Consider the following 18,850-nt stretch of genomic DNA (forward strand, 5'->3'; position numbering starts at 1 on the left):
GCGATTGGCACAGGACAGAGCAGAGTTTAGGGCTGTTGTACATAGGGTCGCTATGAGTCACAAGCAACTCGACAGCACATAACAACAACAACAGGTGTTAAATGGAGTTGTTGTTATTAATGGAGATGTGGTGATATCCTCTGTGAGCCCTGCGCTGCTGACGTAAAGGCAGTGCTTCTCTGTCTGTTGGTTCTGACTCAGTGGCAATGAGTGAGTGCTTATTGTTAGTATTTAATAATAAATGATTTAGTGATTTAGGTGTGTTAATATTATAACTTAACACAATTAAAATATTGTTTACTTAAATTTATTAAGTTTACTTAAATTTATTTTAAGATCACTTAAAATATTCTTTTTAGAAGATAGACACAGAAGTATTTAGTAGTTTTTATGAGTTATGTGCAAAAATATGAAGGATTGACTGGTGGGTCAATGGGTAAATGTTCTGTTAAACGAACGGTTGGTGGTTCAAACCCACCAACCACTTCATGGGAGACAGAGGTGGCTGTTTCTATAGAGATGACAGCCCTGAAAATCCTATGGGGCAGTTTTCTGTCTTACAACACTGCTAGGAGTCGGAACTCATTCAATAGCACACAACATGTTTACAATTCACTTTCAAAGAATTCAGGGGGGCGGGGAAGATAAATTCTAAAGTATGGCAAAATGAAAGAAATACTGAATGCAAGTAGTATGTTTTAAAATTTTCATAATAAAAGCCAGAAGTAGGGCCTGGGAGGAAATGAACTCAACTAGAAAATTAGCATTTTCAGTTAAATGCTGCCTAAAGTTTCTCAGTAACTAGGTGTGGTGCCCAAACTAGATGAGGTCATTCAGTCTCAGATTATTTGAGGATAAAACACTTCACACATTCACAAATTGTAACTATTGTTTTCATAGTAACATTTCTTTTAGTAATTTCATTTGTTTCAAATGAAAGGAGCAACCAGAAAAGGAAATTAAGGAGGTCTCATTTTACAAGTAGAACGCAAATTAAGTATGGAAATCACACTTAAAATCTTTCTCTGCATGCTTAAGCTAAGAAAATATAACGTTGGCAGTTAAATGAATCAACCTCTGGGAGGCAGTAGAGTCTAAGGAGGCTGTGTTTGTGGGCATACTTTCAGGATAGCGTTTCCTCTTAGCAATTCTAGAATGGACAATCTTTTAAGGGGGGGGTGGGGAACCAATTGTCACTGAGTGGATTCTGACTCATGGTGATCCCCTGTGCGTCAGAGTAGAACTATGCTCCATGAGGTTTTCTTGGCTGATTTTCTAAAAATATGTTGTCAAATCTTTCTCTGAGCCACCACCTCACACTTCCCACTTTGTGGTTACCAAGGTGGGTGACTCTAATCCTTGGCCCTCAGGCCTGTTTTTAATTGTTTTTGTTCAAACATTCTTCTAGGTCATTTAGTCCTGGTCTGTCTGAACACTGTGACACTAATGTGTCAAATGCTTTAATGGTTACCCATCGCAGACAATGTTTGGTGGAGCTCCCAGATAAAAACAAGTTTGGAAGCAGGAGGGGCATCCACTTCCATAATAGCTTGCCTCCAGAAACCCTGTGAACCTGGAAAAAGATGAAATTATACAAGTGTCCAGGTCTTTCATAGGGTCTCTATGAGTCGCCTACAACTCTACAACGGCACTTAACAACTTAACAACAACAACAAAAACTTCATTAAGCCATAAACACTCAATATACATTTTCATCCTACAATTTTACTTTTAAGTATATATCCTAGAGATCTAACAGTAGTGACATGTGCTGCAATCCCGAAGTCACCTAGTTCAAATCCACCAGCTGCTTCGCAGGAGAAAGATAACAAATCACCTTTTGTGCGATTAACTGCCTCTAAAACCCTCCTGGATGGTCAGCTACAGGTTGGTTGTGACTCGATGGTACACAACAATAACAACATTCATTATATTATTATTCACTATAGCAAAAAGATGCAAACAACCTATATGACCTATACACGGGGTAAAGACAATGGATGAATGGATTAAACAAATCCCATTCCACATACCATGGGATACTATATATTTATAAAAAATAATGATAAAATATCAAAGCATAACATGAATGAATCTGGAAGACATTATGTTAAATGGAATAAATTAATCATAAACAGGCAAATATTGACCTATCTCACTGTTATGGGGGGGAAAAATAGGTACCTACAGAGAGCACTATTTCTTGGTGGTTACTAGTCTATGAGGAAGATGAAAGGAAATTACTTTTTACATAGTAGATGCTTGTTAATTTTGATGATGGAAAAGGTAATACCCAATACCTTGCACAGTTTGACCAAAGTAAATGACACTGTCCTGGATGTGCTTACCAAGGTGTACCAAGAAATCTGGAGAAAAACCACCTGGCCAATTGACTGGAAGAGATCTAAAGTTGTTCCTATTCTGAAGAAAGGTGACCCAACAGAATGTGGAAATTAAACTTATGTTCATGTAAGTTTCATTCACAACAGCAAGAAAATGAAAACAGCACATAAGCATGTAGTACAATCACACAATGAAATGCTATGCAGCACTAGGCGACAATGTCTTTGTAAAATACTATAGAACGTGGAAGAGTCTACGCACAACCATGTTTACTGTGGCTTTGTTCATAGTGGCAAAGAGTTGGAAACAACCCAAGCGCCCGTCAACAAACAAATGGATAGAGAAGATGGGGTATATTCACACAATGGAATACTGTGCTGCATTGAAAAACAAGGAACTCATGAAATATTATACAAAATGGGTGACCATGGAAGACATTACACTGAGTGAAATATCTCAGTCACAAAAGGACAAATACTGCATAGTGCCACTGTTGTAAAGTGGGACTGACATCAGGGTTGAAGGGAAAACTAAGAGGGCATAAATAATGTATACTGCATTGAAATGGATGATGGAAAGAATTGCTTAGGAGGAATATGTGACTAGGTATTGTTGTCATGACAAGAGTCCAAAATGAAAGCTGCATAGTGGAGTGGACTTGGGGGTGGGGGATTGTATAACAATGAAAGATTTTTTTTTTTACTTTCAAAGGGAAAAGCAAACTGGGAGGAAGAGGTGGGCAAAGAGGAAAGTGTGTAACAATAAATGAATGGAAATTAAAAACAAAACAAACAAAAAAACATGGGAGAGTCTAAAGAGCATTGTGCAGAGTGAAATAATTCAGTCTTGAAAGGACAAATACTGCATAAGACTATTATTGTAAAAATAAAAGGATAACTGAGCAAGATATGTATAAATGTTCAAAAGGTGAAGGGGAAAGGGAGAAAGGGCAGAAAAGGGAGAAAGAGGAAAGTCCCTAGAATGCTGTTGTTCTGTTACATCAAGTCACTTGTGACTTACTGCAACACTATGTACAACAGCTCTGAACCCTGCTCTACCCCGAGACAAACTTATCATCTCCTATCCCATTACCTTAGTCACTGAATCATCCATATCATCAAGGATCTTCCTCTCTTACACTGTCCCTCTACTCTTCCAAGCATGATGTCCCTCTCCAAGGACTGGTCCCTACTTGCAACATGCCCAAAGTGTCAGATGAAGCTTCAGAATCCCTGCCTCCAAGGAGCAGCCTGCTTTCACCCTCTCTATGACAAACCTGTTTGTCCTCCTAGCCGTCCAATGTCTATTCAATACTCTTCTCCAGCACCGCAGTTCAAAGGCGTCAATTCTCCTTCTATCATCCCTAGTCATCATTCAGCTTTCTAAAACCTAGCAAGTAATTGTAAAGACCATGGCCTGGACCAGGCGCACATTAGTCTCTAGACTGACATCATTAGGATCAGTAGTTGGAAAACATGGACTTGGTGACAGAAATGAAGCTTGAAATAGAATGATAGAATTCTGTACCTTCAATGATTTCTTCATTGCAAATACTTTTTGCAATAAAAAACCATAAATGCAGACTATACACATGAATTTCACCTGATGGAATGCATAGGAATCAGATCAATCACATTTGTGGAAAGGATCACTGGAGAAGCTCAATATCAGCTGTGAAAACTAGGCCACGTGCTAATTGTGGAACAGACCATCAATTACTCATATGCAGGTTCAAGCTGAAGCTAAAGAAAATTAACTCAAATCCACAGGAGCCAAAGTTTGACCTTGCATCCATCCCACTTGAATTTCAGAATCATTTCAGGAACAGGTTTGAGGGCTTAAACACTAATGAGTGAAGACCAGATAAATTCTGGGAGGATATCAAGAATATCATCCATGAAGAAAACAAAAAGTTATTACAAAGACAGAGGAGGAAGAAAAGACCAAGGTGGATGTCAGATGAGACTGTGAATGTTACACTCGAGTGCCAAGAAGCCAAAGCAAAAGAAAGAAGTCAAGAAATTATGGAGCTGAACAGAAGATTTCAAAGGACTGTGCAGGAAGACAAAGCAAAGTATTATAATGAAATGTGCGAAGAGCTGGAGTCAGAAAATCAAAAGGGCCGAACTCACTCTGCATTTCTTAAACTGAAGGAACTGAAGAACAAATTCAAGCCTCGACCTGCAATACTTAAGGATGCTTTGGGCAGAATAATAAATGACTAAGGAAGCATTAAAATAAGATGGAAGGAGTATAAAGAGTCACTGTACCAAAAGGAATTGTCTTACACAGAATTTTTTTGAAACAGCATATGAGCAAGAGCCTGTGGTGATAAAGAAAGCAGTTCAAGCTGCCCTAAAGGAATTGACAAAAAACAAGGTGCCAAGAAATGACTGCATACCAATTGACATATTTCAGTGAACAGGTGCTCCCCTGGATATACTCACCCAGTTGTGCTAAGAAATCTGGAGGACAACAAGCTGACCAATTGACTGGAAGAGATCAAAAGTTGTTCCCATTCCAAAGAAATGTGACCCAACAGAGTGTGGATATTATAGAACAACATCCTTAATGTTACATGCAAACAAGATTCTGCTGAAAATTATGCAAAAATGACTGGAACAGCTCATCAACAGAGAACTGCCAGAAGTGCAGGCTGGGTTTAGAAGGGGTCGTGGTACTAGGGATATTGTAGCTGATGTTAGATGGATCTTGCTGAAAGCAGAGCATATCAGAGGAATGTCTGTGTTTCATTGACTACCCAAAGGTGTTTGACTGTGTGGATCACAACAAACTATGGCTACTCTGAGAAGAATGGGAATCCAAGAACACTTGATTGTGCTTATGCAAAACCTATACTTGGATCAGGAGGCAGTCATCAGAACAGAATAAGAAAACACTGCATGATTCAAAATTGCGAAGAATATATGCCAGGGATACATCCCACCTCCACACATTTTCAATTACTAGGATAGCAGAAGTTAAAGGGCAGACAGGAGTGTGAAAGAATAGGGAAGATTAGATGAGGACTTGAAAAGACTGGGTGATAGTTCAATTTGTAATTATATGAAATACAATGTACATGAATGATTGCATAAAACAAGTGAAGGAATGAAACAGTGTAAGTGAAAAATTGTCTTAAATACATAGTAAATTAAAATGATATTGAATACAATGTATATGAATGATTGTATGCAAACCAATAAAAATATGAGAAAAGTGCTGTTTCTAGGTTAACCAGAAATAGTTAAAAAAATCTAGGAAACTAAACCTCTAAAACCTATTAACAACTTCGTATTCCTAAGGCTCCTGTCTCAGATCTAATATTAAGCCTTCAGAGTGTCATTTGTATCAATGTGTTTATTGACTTTCGAACCTTATTTGTCCATTCTATTAATGAAATGTGTGTCCTTCAGGCTCCAAACATCTCATATCAGGCCCATGACTCTGCAAAGACACCATCTTATTCAAACTCAGCCTCCTAACCCCTATGCCTCTAAATCAACTTAACACAGTAGCCAGAATGTCACAGATTAAGTAAGAGCCAATATGGGTAAGATAACATCCAAATCCAGCATGAAGCAGCCAGAGTAGTCATCACACAAAACTATAGAAGATTTTTGAGGCTCAATTATCTCCTGGAGAGGGGAATGTTAGGGTCAGATCAGGTATTAATCAGACAGAAATACAGAACAGTACATGAATGGCATCAAAGGCAATGAACCCAAACTGCCCACTATAAAAAGCCTCACTCCACATTGAAAAAAGACTTTGGGGGCCATTGCCTCCCTACTTTATGGGAAAATGGTCTATTCAGGTCTTCGGGACATATTTTTCCAATAAAAGTATCTTTGTTTTCACTTTTTAAAAAAGATAATGTTTATTTTAGTGAGTAGTGTCTGGAATTGTAAATGTTTGTAAGAAGACATTTATTTGTATGTACTCATCTAGACCAAAAAAAGAAAGAAGGGAACCAAAGATTTCAAGAAGAAACCAGTCTCCAGAATTAATGGTTCTCAGAGACCACAGCCTCATCTATCCTGAGACCAGAAGGTCTAAATGGTGCCCAGCTACCACTGCCAACTATTCCGACAGGGGCACAACAGATGGTCCTGAGTATAACGGGAGAAAAGGGTAGAACAAACTCTGATTCTTTAAAAAATAGGGGGAGGGAGGAAGGGGGACATTATACTGACCATTCCAGTAAAGGCCAGAGGAGTTCCTAAACTACCTGTTTTAGGAGTCCCTAAACTACCATCCTGAAATATCCTTTAAACTTGGAACTGAACTCACTTTGTAAAGTCATTTTTCAACTAAATCATAAATTCTTCATAAAACAATATTACCCTGAGGACTACAAGCCTTTTAAATCTTCTACATTAAATTAAACATTCAATATGCAGCCTACAGCAAAGATAAGATGATAACAAGGAACAGGGAGGTTAGATTAACACAAACAGAACCACCTGGAAGAAACAAGAATGCTGCTACATTGTGAAAAAGAAAACCAATGGTCCTGAATAGTATGTGCAGAAATTGTAAAAAGAGAACCTAATTTGCTATGAAACTTTCAAGAAAAATACAATAACAAAATCAAAGAAGCAGCAGCAGAGTTCAACTAGTATAAAAAAAATCCTGCTAACAAAGGGATACAGGTGCTGGAAAGAAGTGAAGGAGAATTTCAATTAACAAAGAAAGAAGTAGAAGAAGGTATCAATCAGTAGCACGTTCATAGTTGCCCTGTATCAAGATGAAAGCAAGAGAAGCTCTAAGACTATACAGCTGAAAAAAGAGAATACTACGTTCCTTACAATTATTTTTAAAAATCTCAGCTGAGCACATGAACTACAGAAAAGAGGAGAAAGAAGACAGCAGGAATACCTGAGGGGTAGGTAGCTCAGAAGCCTGTAAATGTGACACAAGATAAAATTGAGGTCAAACGTATTATAAGCTTATGATTCTAGAGATTGAGTAGTTCAAAGAGGTTTTTAAGTATTTGCCAAGCATCTTTTTATGTTGCTTAAGAGGATTGTGTAAAACAATTTCTTTTCCTTACTGGGGGGTGATTATTATAGAAGTGGACAATCTAATATTTTCATTTGGTTGAAATTAATTACTTCTTAATACTTTACTTGCAAAGTCATTTGACATCATTCCTGAAGAGAAGATCTTGAAGCTTTCCTTTTACTCTTGTTATTATAACTTTCATTGTGATTTGAGTAAAAGCTTACAGGGCAAATTGGTTTCCATCCAACAGTTCATGCACATTTTGTTTTTCGAGTAAAATGTCTATCATTTTAAATAACAGCAACTGTAGCCATCTCTCAGGTAGGTTAACGTAACTGAAGTGTGGACTAGATATGAGATCTAGTCACTTCTTGGATCATAGGCAGAAGGAGTCTAGGAGGACTTGGGCTAGTACCTGAGGGGCTCAAATCCCACTGCAACTCAGAGGACCTCCCCTTGTCAGAATCTCATGGTTTCCAAAGGCTATAAATCTTATAACAAGGAAACTCCCACATCTTTCTTCGACGGATTACCTGGTGGGTTCCAACCGCTAGCCTTTTGGTTATCAGTCAAATGCTTAACTATTATAGTATGAAGACTTCGTTGTCACCCCTATACCGAGAGTATTTACCACCCTTGCAAAGGCTCTCGTCTCCTTTTCTCTATTCTCTCTCAGTTTTGCCCTATTTCTGTCCCTTTCTCTCCTTCCATCCAAATTCTCACCTTGTCATTCACGGAATCAAAATTTCTGTCCAAGGTAACAATGCGGAAACGCACTAGAAGGAAACAAGCATCATTAGGGAAAGGGACTTCTCCCCCTCTCAGACTCTCCTTTCCTTCCACCCAGCCGCTTCTTACACATTTCTGAGTTAGAAAAACCTCATCAGGCAAAACATACACTTAAGAACAAATTTTAAAAGCCCTACTTTGAGAGAAAGATAAAAGCCAAAAGGACATGTTCTCTCCAGGGCTCTTGACTTTGAAATCTCAGAATGAAGTGCTCCCACAAGAGAAGAGAGATGCACAACGAAAAGACAGAAACTCGGGCCAAACACCCATAATGCTCTCTTCTCCACATGCTAGCAGCTATATTTGCCAAATCCCACTCCTGAAGAAACGTGTACTTTTGTCTTAGAAATGCACACAGAATAGCGACTCCACCCACTATTCTTTCACTACTGTAACACTGGGCACATATTCAGCTCCTATAATCCATCATCTCTCCAGTCTTTTCTTCTGCACTGTTTCATTACTTCCCTAACCACAGACTTTAAATCCACAGATCTCCTGTCTAACCTCCCAGGCGAGCTTCTTACCTTTTTGCCCTGGGATGTAGACTGGTTTATCAGTCTGTACAAATGTGCCACTTCCCTGCCTCTGAATTAGAACCTCCTTTATTTCCTCAAAGTTAATGTTCTTTCCAACACCAGACACCCGTACTGTGGCCACTTCTTCTGTGCCACCAGCAGGAGGTGGTACCTACGGAAGAGAAGAAAACTCTGGGGATGAGTACCCAGGTTAGGGGGAAAGAGTCAACACTTCTCAAACCATCCACAGGAGAGGAAAATTAAAAACTGGAGCCACATGAGCCGAGCAAGGTGAAGTCATAGAACAACTGTCAGAAGAAAATAAACAAAGAAATTCTATTAGCATAGAATCTGTTTTGACTAGTTATAACCCCATGTATTGTAGAGTAGAACTGCTACATGGAGTTTTCTTGGCCATGATATTTATTTCAGCTGATTTCCAGGCCTTTATTCCACAGCACCACTGCGTGAGTTTGAAATCCCAACTTTTACATTAGTATTCCAGCACAACCTAATTATGCCATCCAGGGACCTTAATATCAGAAGGTATGATCAACAACTAAAAGTTGAAATCTAAGTTCAAGGAAATCATGAGTAAATTATGGCAAGGAATTGAAGCTAAGGTTAAGGAAGCCAAGTTTAGAGTCCACAGAAAAAATAAGACCACAGAAATTACATTTGAACTTTGATGATTGTGAATGCCTATGGAAGAGAATAGGAAAAGGAAGAAATTTGAATTGGGGAGAATCTGTTCCTACCAAAAAGGAGCTGCAGTGTAATTGCCTCTTCTTCAATCCAGAGTGTTCTAGCAACTTCTGGGTCTTGTCCTTGGTCTCCAGAGTAATGGTAAATTGTACACCATAGTACCCACGGCTCAGATCCAAGCAAACCTTCTGAGTGGAGGGGAAGTTCAGCTGTGCTGGTAATGTCACCAGGTAGTTTCTATTAAAAGACAAAAATTCTTTCAGGGGAGCAAGGACTCATTCATTCAATGAAAAACTAGATACTCTCCGATGCAACTGGCATATAGTAGTGTGTTCAGTAGTTCCAGGTCCTGCCCTTATGAATCTTACTGTTTTTAAGGGGAAAGAAGACAAAGAACAAGTAACTCAGTGAATAAACTTAAATCTCCTTCCACTGGGGACCCATGAGTAAGAACCTATAACTTGACTAAAAAGTTGTCACTGAGTCCATTCAAAACCATGGAGACCTATGTCTCTTAGAATAAGATTGTGCTCTATAAACAACAAAAACCACTACTGTAAAAATTAAAAAAAAAAAAATTTAAAACCCCACTACTGTCATATCAAACTCAATTGACTTTAATCGTATGTATAAAATTTCACCCCCCATAGAATTTCCAAGGCTACAAATTTTTTGTGGAATCAGACTGCTGCATCTTTCTTATGCTTTAGTCACTGCACCACTAGAGCACCTCAGAAAATTTTCAAATGGCTGATTTTAATAAAAATAGACCAGTAAGCTTCTTTCTGAAGCCACCTCTTGGTGGACTTGAACCTCTAACCTTTTGTACCACCCAGGCACTCCTGTGCCTCCTACTAATGCAAGGGTGTTGCTAAGTTTAAGTGTTAATTTAGAAAAAAAACAAAAACAAACACACCAAACTATAAAAAAAACAACAACAAAAAACCAACTTCCTCTTAGGACCCCAGGTTCTCTTTAAGTAAAGGAGCCCAGAAACCAAATGAAAAGATGAGAATGAAACTAAACCTCTTAAAATAACAAAAGCTCTCTTCACTCCTCCTTATTTGTTTGAAAAAGCAAAGAAGCTACCTCCTCTTAAAAAGAGTGATTCCAAGCACTTACGGGAGATAATTTCCTTCCATAACTGGCAACAGGGTCAACATTCCTAGAAAGAACTGAGCCCACATGTCTGCGGGTGAGCCAGCTTCCTCAGGAACAATACCAGGAGGTCTGCTCCCCTCACTGTAGCTTATGTACTAACCCCCAATTAGGGTGTGAAGCTATGATTGATGCACTAGCCAATCACTTATGGGGCTTCAAGCTAAAGTGGTAGAATAGGGTAGGGCTTTTGTTCACTTGTTCAAATTCTCTTCCTGGAAATATATACTGGTTTAGCCTGCCCGCCCATAAGACCAGTTTCGAGGAAAATCTAGGGCTGAGTATTCAGAACAGTAAACCTCCCAGAGCACGTTTTGGACGCCTCCCATTTTTCTGGTTTTACTTCTAATCCCCCATTCCTATTTGATGTCTTTTTGTCCTATTATTCTTTTCTGAGAATATAGGTATGGGAGCAGTCTCAAGAAAAAAAGGCATCAATCTCTGCCTTTTGGGGGATTTTAAGATTGTAATCCTATGCATTATTGTTGGTTTTGTATGGAAATAGAAATATATACAACCCTGGAGGATAAACTGGTCTTTTCTAAAGACAATTTCACAATATATACCAAAAGCCTTTATGAATGACATAGTCTTTGACCCAGCAACTCATATTCTGGAGATATATCTTAATTGGGGGAAGAGTTCTTGCATTTTTAAAAAAATTATCTACAGTGAGTTTCTGCGTATATTCTTCTTATGAAGATTTAGAAGCCATAAGAACATAAATTAGTGAGGATACTTTTTTTGGGCCAATGACCAACTGGAGTAAAACCAAGTGAATGAGAAATGGATTTTGGTAAGTAGGGTGGATCACAGACATGAACTTACTTGTACCTAGTCTTACTCATGATTCTTTCTATTACATCTACAAGGTACCCACAGGAAGATTAGAGGCAAGCTGGGAGCCTTCCTCAGAGATATAGGCATAGAAATAAGCATTATTGACCACTACAGGAAAATCTCCAGGTTTCCATATCCTTCTTTTAAAATATTTAAGTCTAAAGCAAGAGAAGTAAAATTGGGAAGGAGTAGGAAGAGGATGTAGAATGTATAGTTACTTGCCTCCATGAACAACTGCTTTATTTGCCATGAGACCAGAAGAACTAGATGGTGCCCAGCTACTGCTACTAATCATTTTTATTAAATATTCAAAGGAAGAATCTTGATCAACAAGAGAAAAGTGAAGAACATAGTTTCTAAATTCCATGGTATCCATATTTTCTGGTGCCGTGGAGGTTACGTAAGACACTGAAAAACACTGCCTTTAAACTGTAAACTAAAAGTACTTCCTCAAGTCTTTTAAAAACCAAACAGTAGTTTAAGATTAACTAGTAAATAATGTCAACCTTGAGCATTGTGCCCTTTCAAGATATATATAGGGTCCTATTGGCAACAGAAACTTAAAAGATCTTATAGGAAACTTAGGGAGTAACAAGTTTATATTAATGGAGAAGGAATAACTAAGAATAAGAGGATGAGAATGGTTATACAATTACAAGAATGTCAGCAGTGTTTTAGAATAGTATATTGATAAATTGTTGAATTGGGTATATTCTGCAGTGTATATTGTCAACAATAAAATTTAAAAAAAACAAACAAACATGCAAATAGTCCCTGACTGGAAATGGTATGCTGAATAGCACTTATGAGAAAGGTTTGTTGGGATTGGTTGGAGAGGGAGAGGGCTGTACATTTTATCTTTAGTAAACTGAGCTCACTCAGCACTTCTCAAGTTGAAAGAACTGAAAAATAAATTTAAGCCTCCAGTTGCAATACTGAGAGATGCTACAGGAATAATCTTAAATGATTAAAAAATATCAAAAGAGAATAGAATGGGGAGGAAAGAAGATGAAAGGAATGCACAGACTTACTCTATAAAAAAAGAATTGGTTGACACATGAAATATTTCAGGAAGTACTACTTGAAAAGAGGCAATGTTAACAAAGGAAGAAGTTCAAGCTGCACTAAAGGCATTGGCAAAGAATAAGCCCCAAGGAACCTATTCAACACAAATTGGCATGTTTCAATTGACAGAAGTATCCTTGGACATAACAGTCTACGCCAAAAAAAAAAAAAAGAAGGACAACTACTTGGGCAGCTGAGAAGAATAGATGCATATTTGTTCTGATTCACCTTTCTAGGTGATCCAACAGAATGTGGACATTATTGAGCAATCTCTTTAATATTACATGCAAGACAAACCTGCTGAAGATCATCCAAAAATGGGTTCAACAATACATTGAGAGAAAACTGCCAGATGTTCAAGCTGGATTTAAAAGAGACCATGGCACCAGGTATATTGTTGCTAGTATCAGATGGATCTTGGCTGAAAGAAGAGAATACTACAAGAGTGAGTATTTGTGTTTTATTGACTTCACAAAGACATTTGATTGTGTGGATTATAAGAAATTATGGTTCACCACAAGACAAAGGTAAACAATCCAGTTGAAAAATGGGCACAGGATAGGAACAGACACTTCACCAAACAAGATATTCAGATGGCAAACAAACACATGAAGAAATGTTCAAAATCCCTAGCTCTAAGAGAGATACAAATCAAAGCAACCATGAAATATCATCTAAAAAAAAATAAAAAGTAAAAGAAATATCATCTCACCCCAGTAAGAATAGAAAAATTTAACAGAACAGCAAACAACAAACACTGGTGAAGTTGTGAAGAAACTGGAACACTTATTCACTGTTGGTGGGAGTGTAAAATGGTGCAACCACTGTGGTCGGCAGTATGGTGCTTTCTCAAAAAGTTGCAAATAGAAATACTATTTGACCCAGGAATTCCACTACTAGGAATATACCTCAAAGAAACCAGAACTGCCACCCAAGCAGATATATGCATACTCATGTTTATTGCAGCTTTGTTCATAATGACAAAGTGTTGGAAACAACCTAGGCACCCATTAATAAATGAATGGATAGAGAAGATTTGATATATTCACACAATGGAATACTATGCTGCATTCAAAAACAAGGAACTCATGAAATATTATACAAAACAGGTGACCCTGAAGGACATTATGCTGAGTGAAATATCTCAGTCACAAAAGGATAAATACTGCATAGTTCCACTGTTGTAAAATGGAACTGACATCAGGGTTGGGGGAAGACTGAGAAACATGGTATAAATTATGCATACTGCATTGAAACAGATGAGAAAGAAAACTGTTTAAAGGGGAATATATGATTAGGTAATATTGTCATGACAGGAGTCCAGAATGAAGGCTGCATAGTGGAGTCGACATGGAGGAAAGGATTGTATAACAATGAAAGAATTTTTCTTTTACTTTTCAAAGAGAAGAGTGAACTGTGGGGGAGCGGGGACTGTTGGGCAGGGAGAAAAGTGCAACAATGAATGACTGGAAACCCAAAGTCTCTGTAAACTTCCATTAAAATTAATAATAATTTAAAAATTTAAAAATATGCCTGACATAGAGAAGAATGGGAGTCCCAGAACACTTAATTGTGTTCATATGAAATATATACCTAAACCAAGAAACTGTTGTCCAAACAGCAAGGGGACACTGCATGGTTTAAAATCAGGAAAAGTGTGTGTCAAAATTATGTCCTTTCTCCATACTTAATCAACAATCTGCATTATGCAGATGACACGCTTTTGGTTGCTGAAAATGAGGAGAACTTAAAATGCTTGCTGTAGAAGATCAAATATTACAGCCTTCATTATGGAATACATCTCAACATCAAGAAGACAAAAATCCTCATCACTGAACCAAAGAGCAACAACATCGTAATGTTGTTGTTGTTGTTGTTATGTGCCGTCAAGTTGCTTGCAACTCATAGCAACCCTGTGTACAACAGCCCTAAACCCTGCTCTATCCTGTGCCAGTCTTATCATCTCCGACATGCCTATCCCCATTATTCCAGTGAATGATCAGTCCATCTTACTGAGGGTCTTCCTCTGCTGCACTGTTCCTCAACCCTCCCAAGCATGATGTCCCACTACAAGGACTGATCCCACCTTGAAATATGTCCAAAGTATGTCAGATGGAGCTTCAGAATCCTTGCCTCCTAGGAGCAACCTGGCTTTACCCTCTCCAGGACGAACTTGTTTGTTCTCCTAGCAGTTCATGATATATTCAATACTCTTCTCTAGCATCAAAGCTCAAAGGCGTCAACTCTCCTTCTATGATCCCTAGTCATTGTCCAGCTCTCTGATGCATAGCAAGTAATTGCAAAGACCATGGCTTGGATCAGGTGCACCTTAGTCTCCAGACTGATATTGTTGCTCTTCAGTATTTTGGAGAGGTGTCTTACAGCTGAGTTTCCCAATGCATTCTTCTTTTAATTTCCTGGCTGTTGGTATCAAGAGTATTGATTGTAGAGCCAAGCAAACTGAAGCTGTCAACAATCTCAATCTCTTCATCATCTATCATGATGCTGCCAATCTGTCCTGTGGTGAGAATCTTTGTTTTCTTGATGATGAGCTTCAATCCATATTGAAGGCTGCAGTCCTTGACCTTATGCAGCAAGCACATCAGGTCCTCCTCAGTTTAAGCAAGTGGGGTTGTGATAGGTGGAGAAAAGATTAAAACTATCAATAATTTTATCTTATTGGATCCACAATCAATACACTTGGTACTAGCAGTGGAAATGTATTGCACTGGGCAAGTCTGCCGTCCGACTTCAAACTACTGGGAAACAATGATGTCTGTTTGAAGACTAAGGTCTGTCTGATTCAGGCCATGGTCTTTTCAGTCACTTGCTCTGCATCTAAAAGCTGAGAATGAATAAGGATGACAGAAGAAGAATTTATGTATTTGAGTTACATAGTTGGAGAAGAATACTGAATATCCCATGAACTGCCAAAATAGCAAACAGCTATGTCTTGAGGAAAGGGCAGCTAGAATGTTCCTTTTACACATTATCAAAACAGAAGCCTGTCATAAATTAGGGGTTCATTAATTCATTCATTCTCTCTCTCTCTGTTTCTTTCCCTCCTTACTCCCTTTGAGAGAGAGAGAGGGAGTGTGTGTGTGTGTGTGTGTGTGTGTGTGTGTAAGAGAGAGAGAGAGAGGTAAAGAGAGAGAAAGATCAATATTCAACTCTTTGGAGGAACAATAAACATTGTTCTATCCAGAACACAAGTAGAGCTCAATTGTTTCCAGTGACAAGAAACAGTCCTGAGTTGAGTCTAAGATTCCATAACAAAATTTACAGAGATTTCTTAAAACTGGTGAATCAGCAAGAAAATCTTTCTACCACAAGAACTAACATAGACACAAGTCAGAGTTTAACACCCTGTCATTGGAAGGATGAACAAGAACGTGAGAAGAGAATGCCTACTTATGAGTAAAGGTGAAGAAGACTACAGAGATCTACTCTCCCACACCTCCTACCACCATCACCACCCTGTTGAAGTATGTGCCATCAAGTTGCCTGAAACTCACAGCGACCTTATGTAAAACAGCTCTGAACCCTGCTCTATCTTGAGCTAATTTTATTGTCTAACACATCTACTTTCATTACTCTAGTCACTGAGTCAATCCATTTCATCCAGGGTCTTCCTCTCTTGGACTGTCCCTACATCCTTTCAAGCATGATGTTTTTCTCCAAGGACTTGCCCCTCCTGGCAACATGACCAAAATATGTCAGATAGAGATTCAAAATCCTCACCTCCAAGGAGCAGCTTGATTTCACCCGCTCCCAGACAGATGTGTTTGTTCTCTTAGCAGTCTATGGTATGCTCAATACTCTTCTCCAGCGCCACAACTCAAAGGCATTAATTCTTCTTCTATTATCCTTAGTCATTGTCCAGCTTTCTGACACATAGCAAGTAATTGCAAAGATCATGGCTTGGATCAGGCACACCTTAATCTCTAGACTGACATTATTGCTCTTCAACACTGAAGAGGTCCCTCACAGCAGATTTTCCCAATCAAATTCACTTTTTTATTTTCTGGCTGCTTGCACAAAGAATGTTCATTGTGGATTCAAGCAAGCTGACATTGTTAACAATCTCAATCTCTTCTCCATCTATCTTGGTGTTGCCAACTGGCTCAGTGATGAGAATGTTTTCTTGATGTGGATCTTCAACTCATATTGAAGACTGTAGTTCTTGACCTTCTGCAGCAAACATGTCAGGCCCTCCTCAGTGTCAGCAAGCAACATTATGTCATCTGCATAATACAGGTCATTGATTAGTCTTCTTCCAATCCTGATGCCACATTCCTTTTCCTTATAGAGTCCAGCCTCTCAAATGATCCATTCCACACATAGATTGAAAAGGTATGGAGAAAGGATGCATCCCTGTTGTACATCTTTCCTAATCTTGAATGATGCAGTGTTTCCTTGCTCTGTTCTGACAACTGCCTCCTGCTCTAAGTACAGATTTTACATGAGCACAACCAGGTGTTCTAGGATTCCCATTCTTCTCAAGTTCAGTCACAGTTTGTTGTGATCCACACAGTCAAATGCCTTTGCAGTCAATGAAACACAGACACTCCTCTGGTAGTGTCTGCTTTTAGCCAAGATCCATCTAACATTAACTATAATAACCCTAGAACCATGGTCTCTTCTAAACCCAGCTTACACATCTGGCAGTTCTCTGTTGATGTGCTGTTCCAATCATTTTTTTATACTCTTCAGCAGGATCTTGCTTACATGAGATATTGATGATAACGTTCAATAATTTCCACACTCTGACAGAGCACCATTTTTGGGGGGAATGGGAATAAATATGGATCTCTTCTAGTCAGTTGGCCAAGTAGTTGTCCTCCAAATTCCTTGGCACAATCTAGTGAGCAGATCCAGGACAGTATCTATTTATTGAAATAGGTCAATTGGTATGCTGTCAATTCCTGGGGCCTCATATTTTTTTTTTCCAATTCCTGCATAACAGCAGGAACTTCTTCCTTCAGCACCATTGTTTGACCATATGTTGTTTCATTAAATTCTTCTGTATCAGCCACTTCTTTTTGCTACAGTGACTCCACATACTTCTTCTACCTTATAGCAAGTACCAAATAGCAAGAAAAGCCATTCCACTGAAAAAGGGATTGGAGTATGAAGAGAGACTTCCTCTATGATCTGTACATAGTATAAAGAGACCTGCTGAAGGCTGAAGGTGGAGCACAAATATTCATTAAGGTCAACAGAACTCAAGATGCCATCCAAAGCAAAAAGAATAAAGCACAAAACCCATCGCATCTTGAAATTAACCTTTACGATAACAAAATATATATCCAGTTCACAGTTTAACTGAGTTGACTCAATGTATATGCTAACTGCCTGAGATGTGTCCATTTCCAGATATAAACACTATTTTACCTAAGCCTTCTATTCTACATAAGATGCTTGGCATTCAATAAAAAACTACAATGCTCACTTTGACAGCACGTATACTAAAATTGGAAAGATATAGAGAAGATGGCCCCTGTGCAAGGATGATACACAGGGGAGAAAAAAACAAACAAAAACCCAGCAAACAAAGCAATCAACAGACGCAGCTCAGGGAAGACCTAGATGCGGGCACTGTCGAAACGGAACTTTTAAAAGCTCATCTTTCCCCAATAGCTCCTTGGGGTGAAGATGAGTACTCGCCTCACATTGCTAACCACATTCTCAGAAACCCAGTGGATTCGTATATATGGAAAGCAACTAACGAGGAGAGGGAGGAGTAACATGTTAAATGACTTTCTTAAAAATGGAAATGAAGGGGAGTTCTGGTGGCCTAGTGGCAAGAAGCTGCACTGTAATCCCAGAGATATGTGGTTCAAATCCACCAGATGCTCTGCTGGAGAAGGAGGGGCCATCTCCTCCTGTACCAGTCAGAACCAATTTGACGGTACACACACAGAGAAAATAATAAAATTTTTTAAAAATGGAAATGAATAAACAGAGGCATTTCAGAAGTCAAATAGGAATACTAGAATTTTTTTGTTACTTTAAGGAAAAAGCCCAACAACACAGCATTAATGAAAAACAGCTCCTTAAGAAGGCTCAACAGTAAATGATGCCGCTTAGGTAATGAAATAGCCATATACCTTGAATTTCAGTTATCCATACTGAAATATAAAGAGAAGAAGCATAAGGAAAAAACCACAAAAATAGGTAAAAACACTAGAAGTGGACTGTGGTAAAGTTCTGCTATACATGAAGTGCTATAGTATGATCTAAAAGTACATTGTAATTATATAAAACTATACAGCAACCTACAGCCAGGAGAGGATAAAATAGATGAATGGACCTTCTAAGAATCAAATCCCTATGCACATCCCAAAAGTTCTCCAACAGGGTCAAAAGGGAAGCCACAGACTGGGAAAAGTATTTGGTAATGATATGTCAGACAAAGGACTTAT

The 18,850-nt window shown here is 38.5% G+C and overlaps 1 protein-coding gene across 1 annotated transcript in view; it reads right to left on the reverse strand.

The window, feature by feature from the left end:
* The window catches only part of A2ML1 (alpha-2-macroglobulin-like 1), a 141,139-nt gene extending 130,590 nt beyond the window's left edge, over positions 1–10,549 (reverse strand). The window contains exons 1-4 of the mRNA XM_006901763.1: positions 10,485–10,549; positions 9,416–9,599; positions 8,667–8,829; positions 8,074–8,126 (exon numbers count right to left, since the gene is read on the reverse strand). Coding sequence (XP_006901825.1) covers positions 8,074–8,126; positions 8,667–8,829; positions 9,416–9,599; positions 10,485–10,549 — 465 coding nt within the window. The remainder of the gene's footprint in view (positions 1–8,073; positions 8,127–8,666; positions 8,830–9,415; positions 9,600–10,484) is intronic.
* Positions 10,550–18,850: the final 8,301 nt, after the last annotated feature.

The sequence above is a fragment of the Elephantulus edwardii genome, unplaced genomic scaffold, assembly GCF_000299155.1.
Source record: "Elephantulus edwardii isolate Elephantulus edwardi_28Jun2011 unplaced genomic scaffold, EleEdw1.0 scaffold00342, whole genome shotgun sequence".
Lineage (NCBI taxonomy): Eukaryota > Metazoa > Chordata > Mammalia > Macroscelidea > Macroscelididae > Elephantulus > Elephantulus edwardii.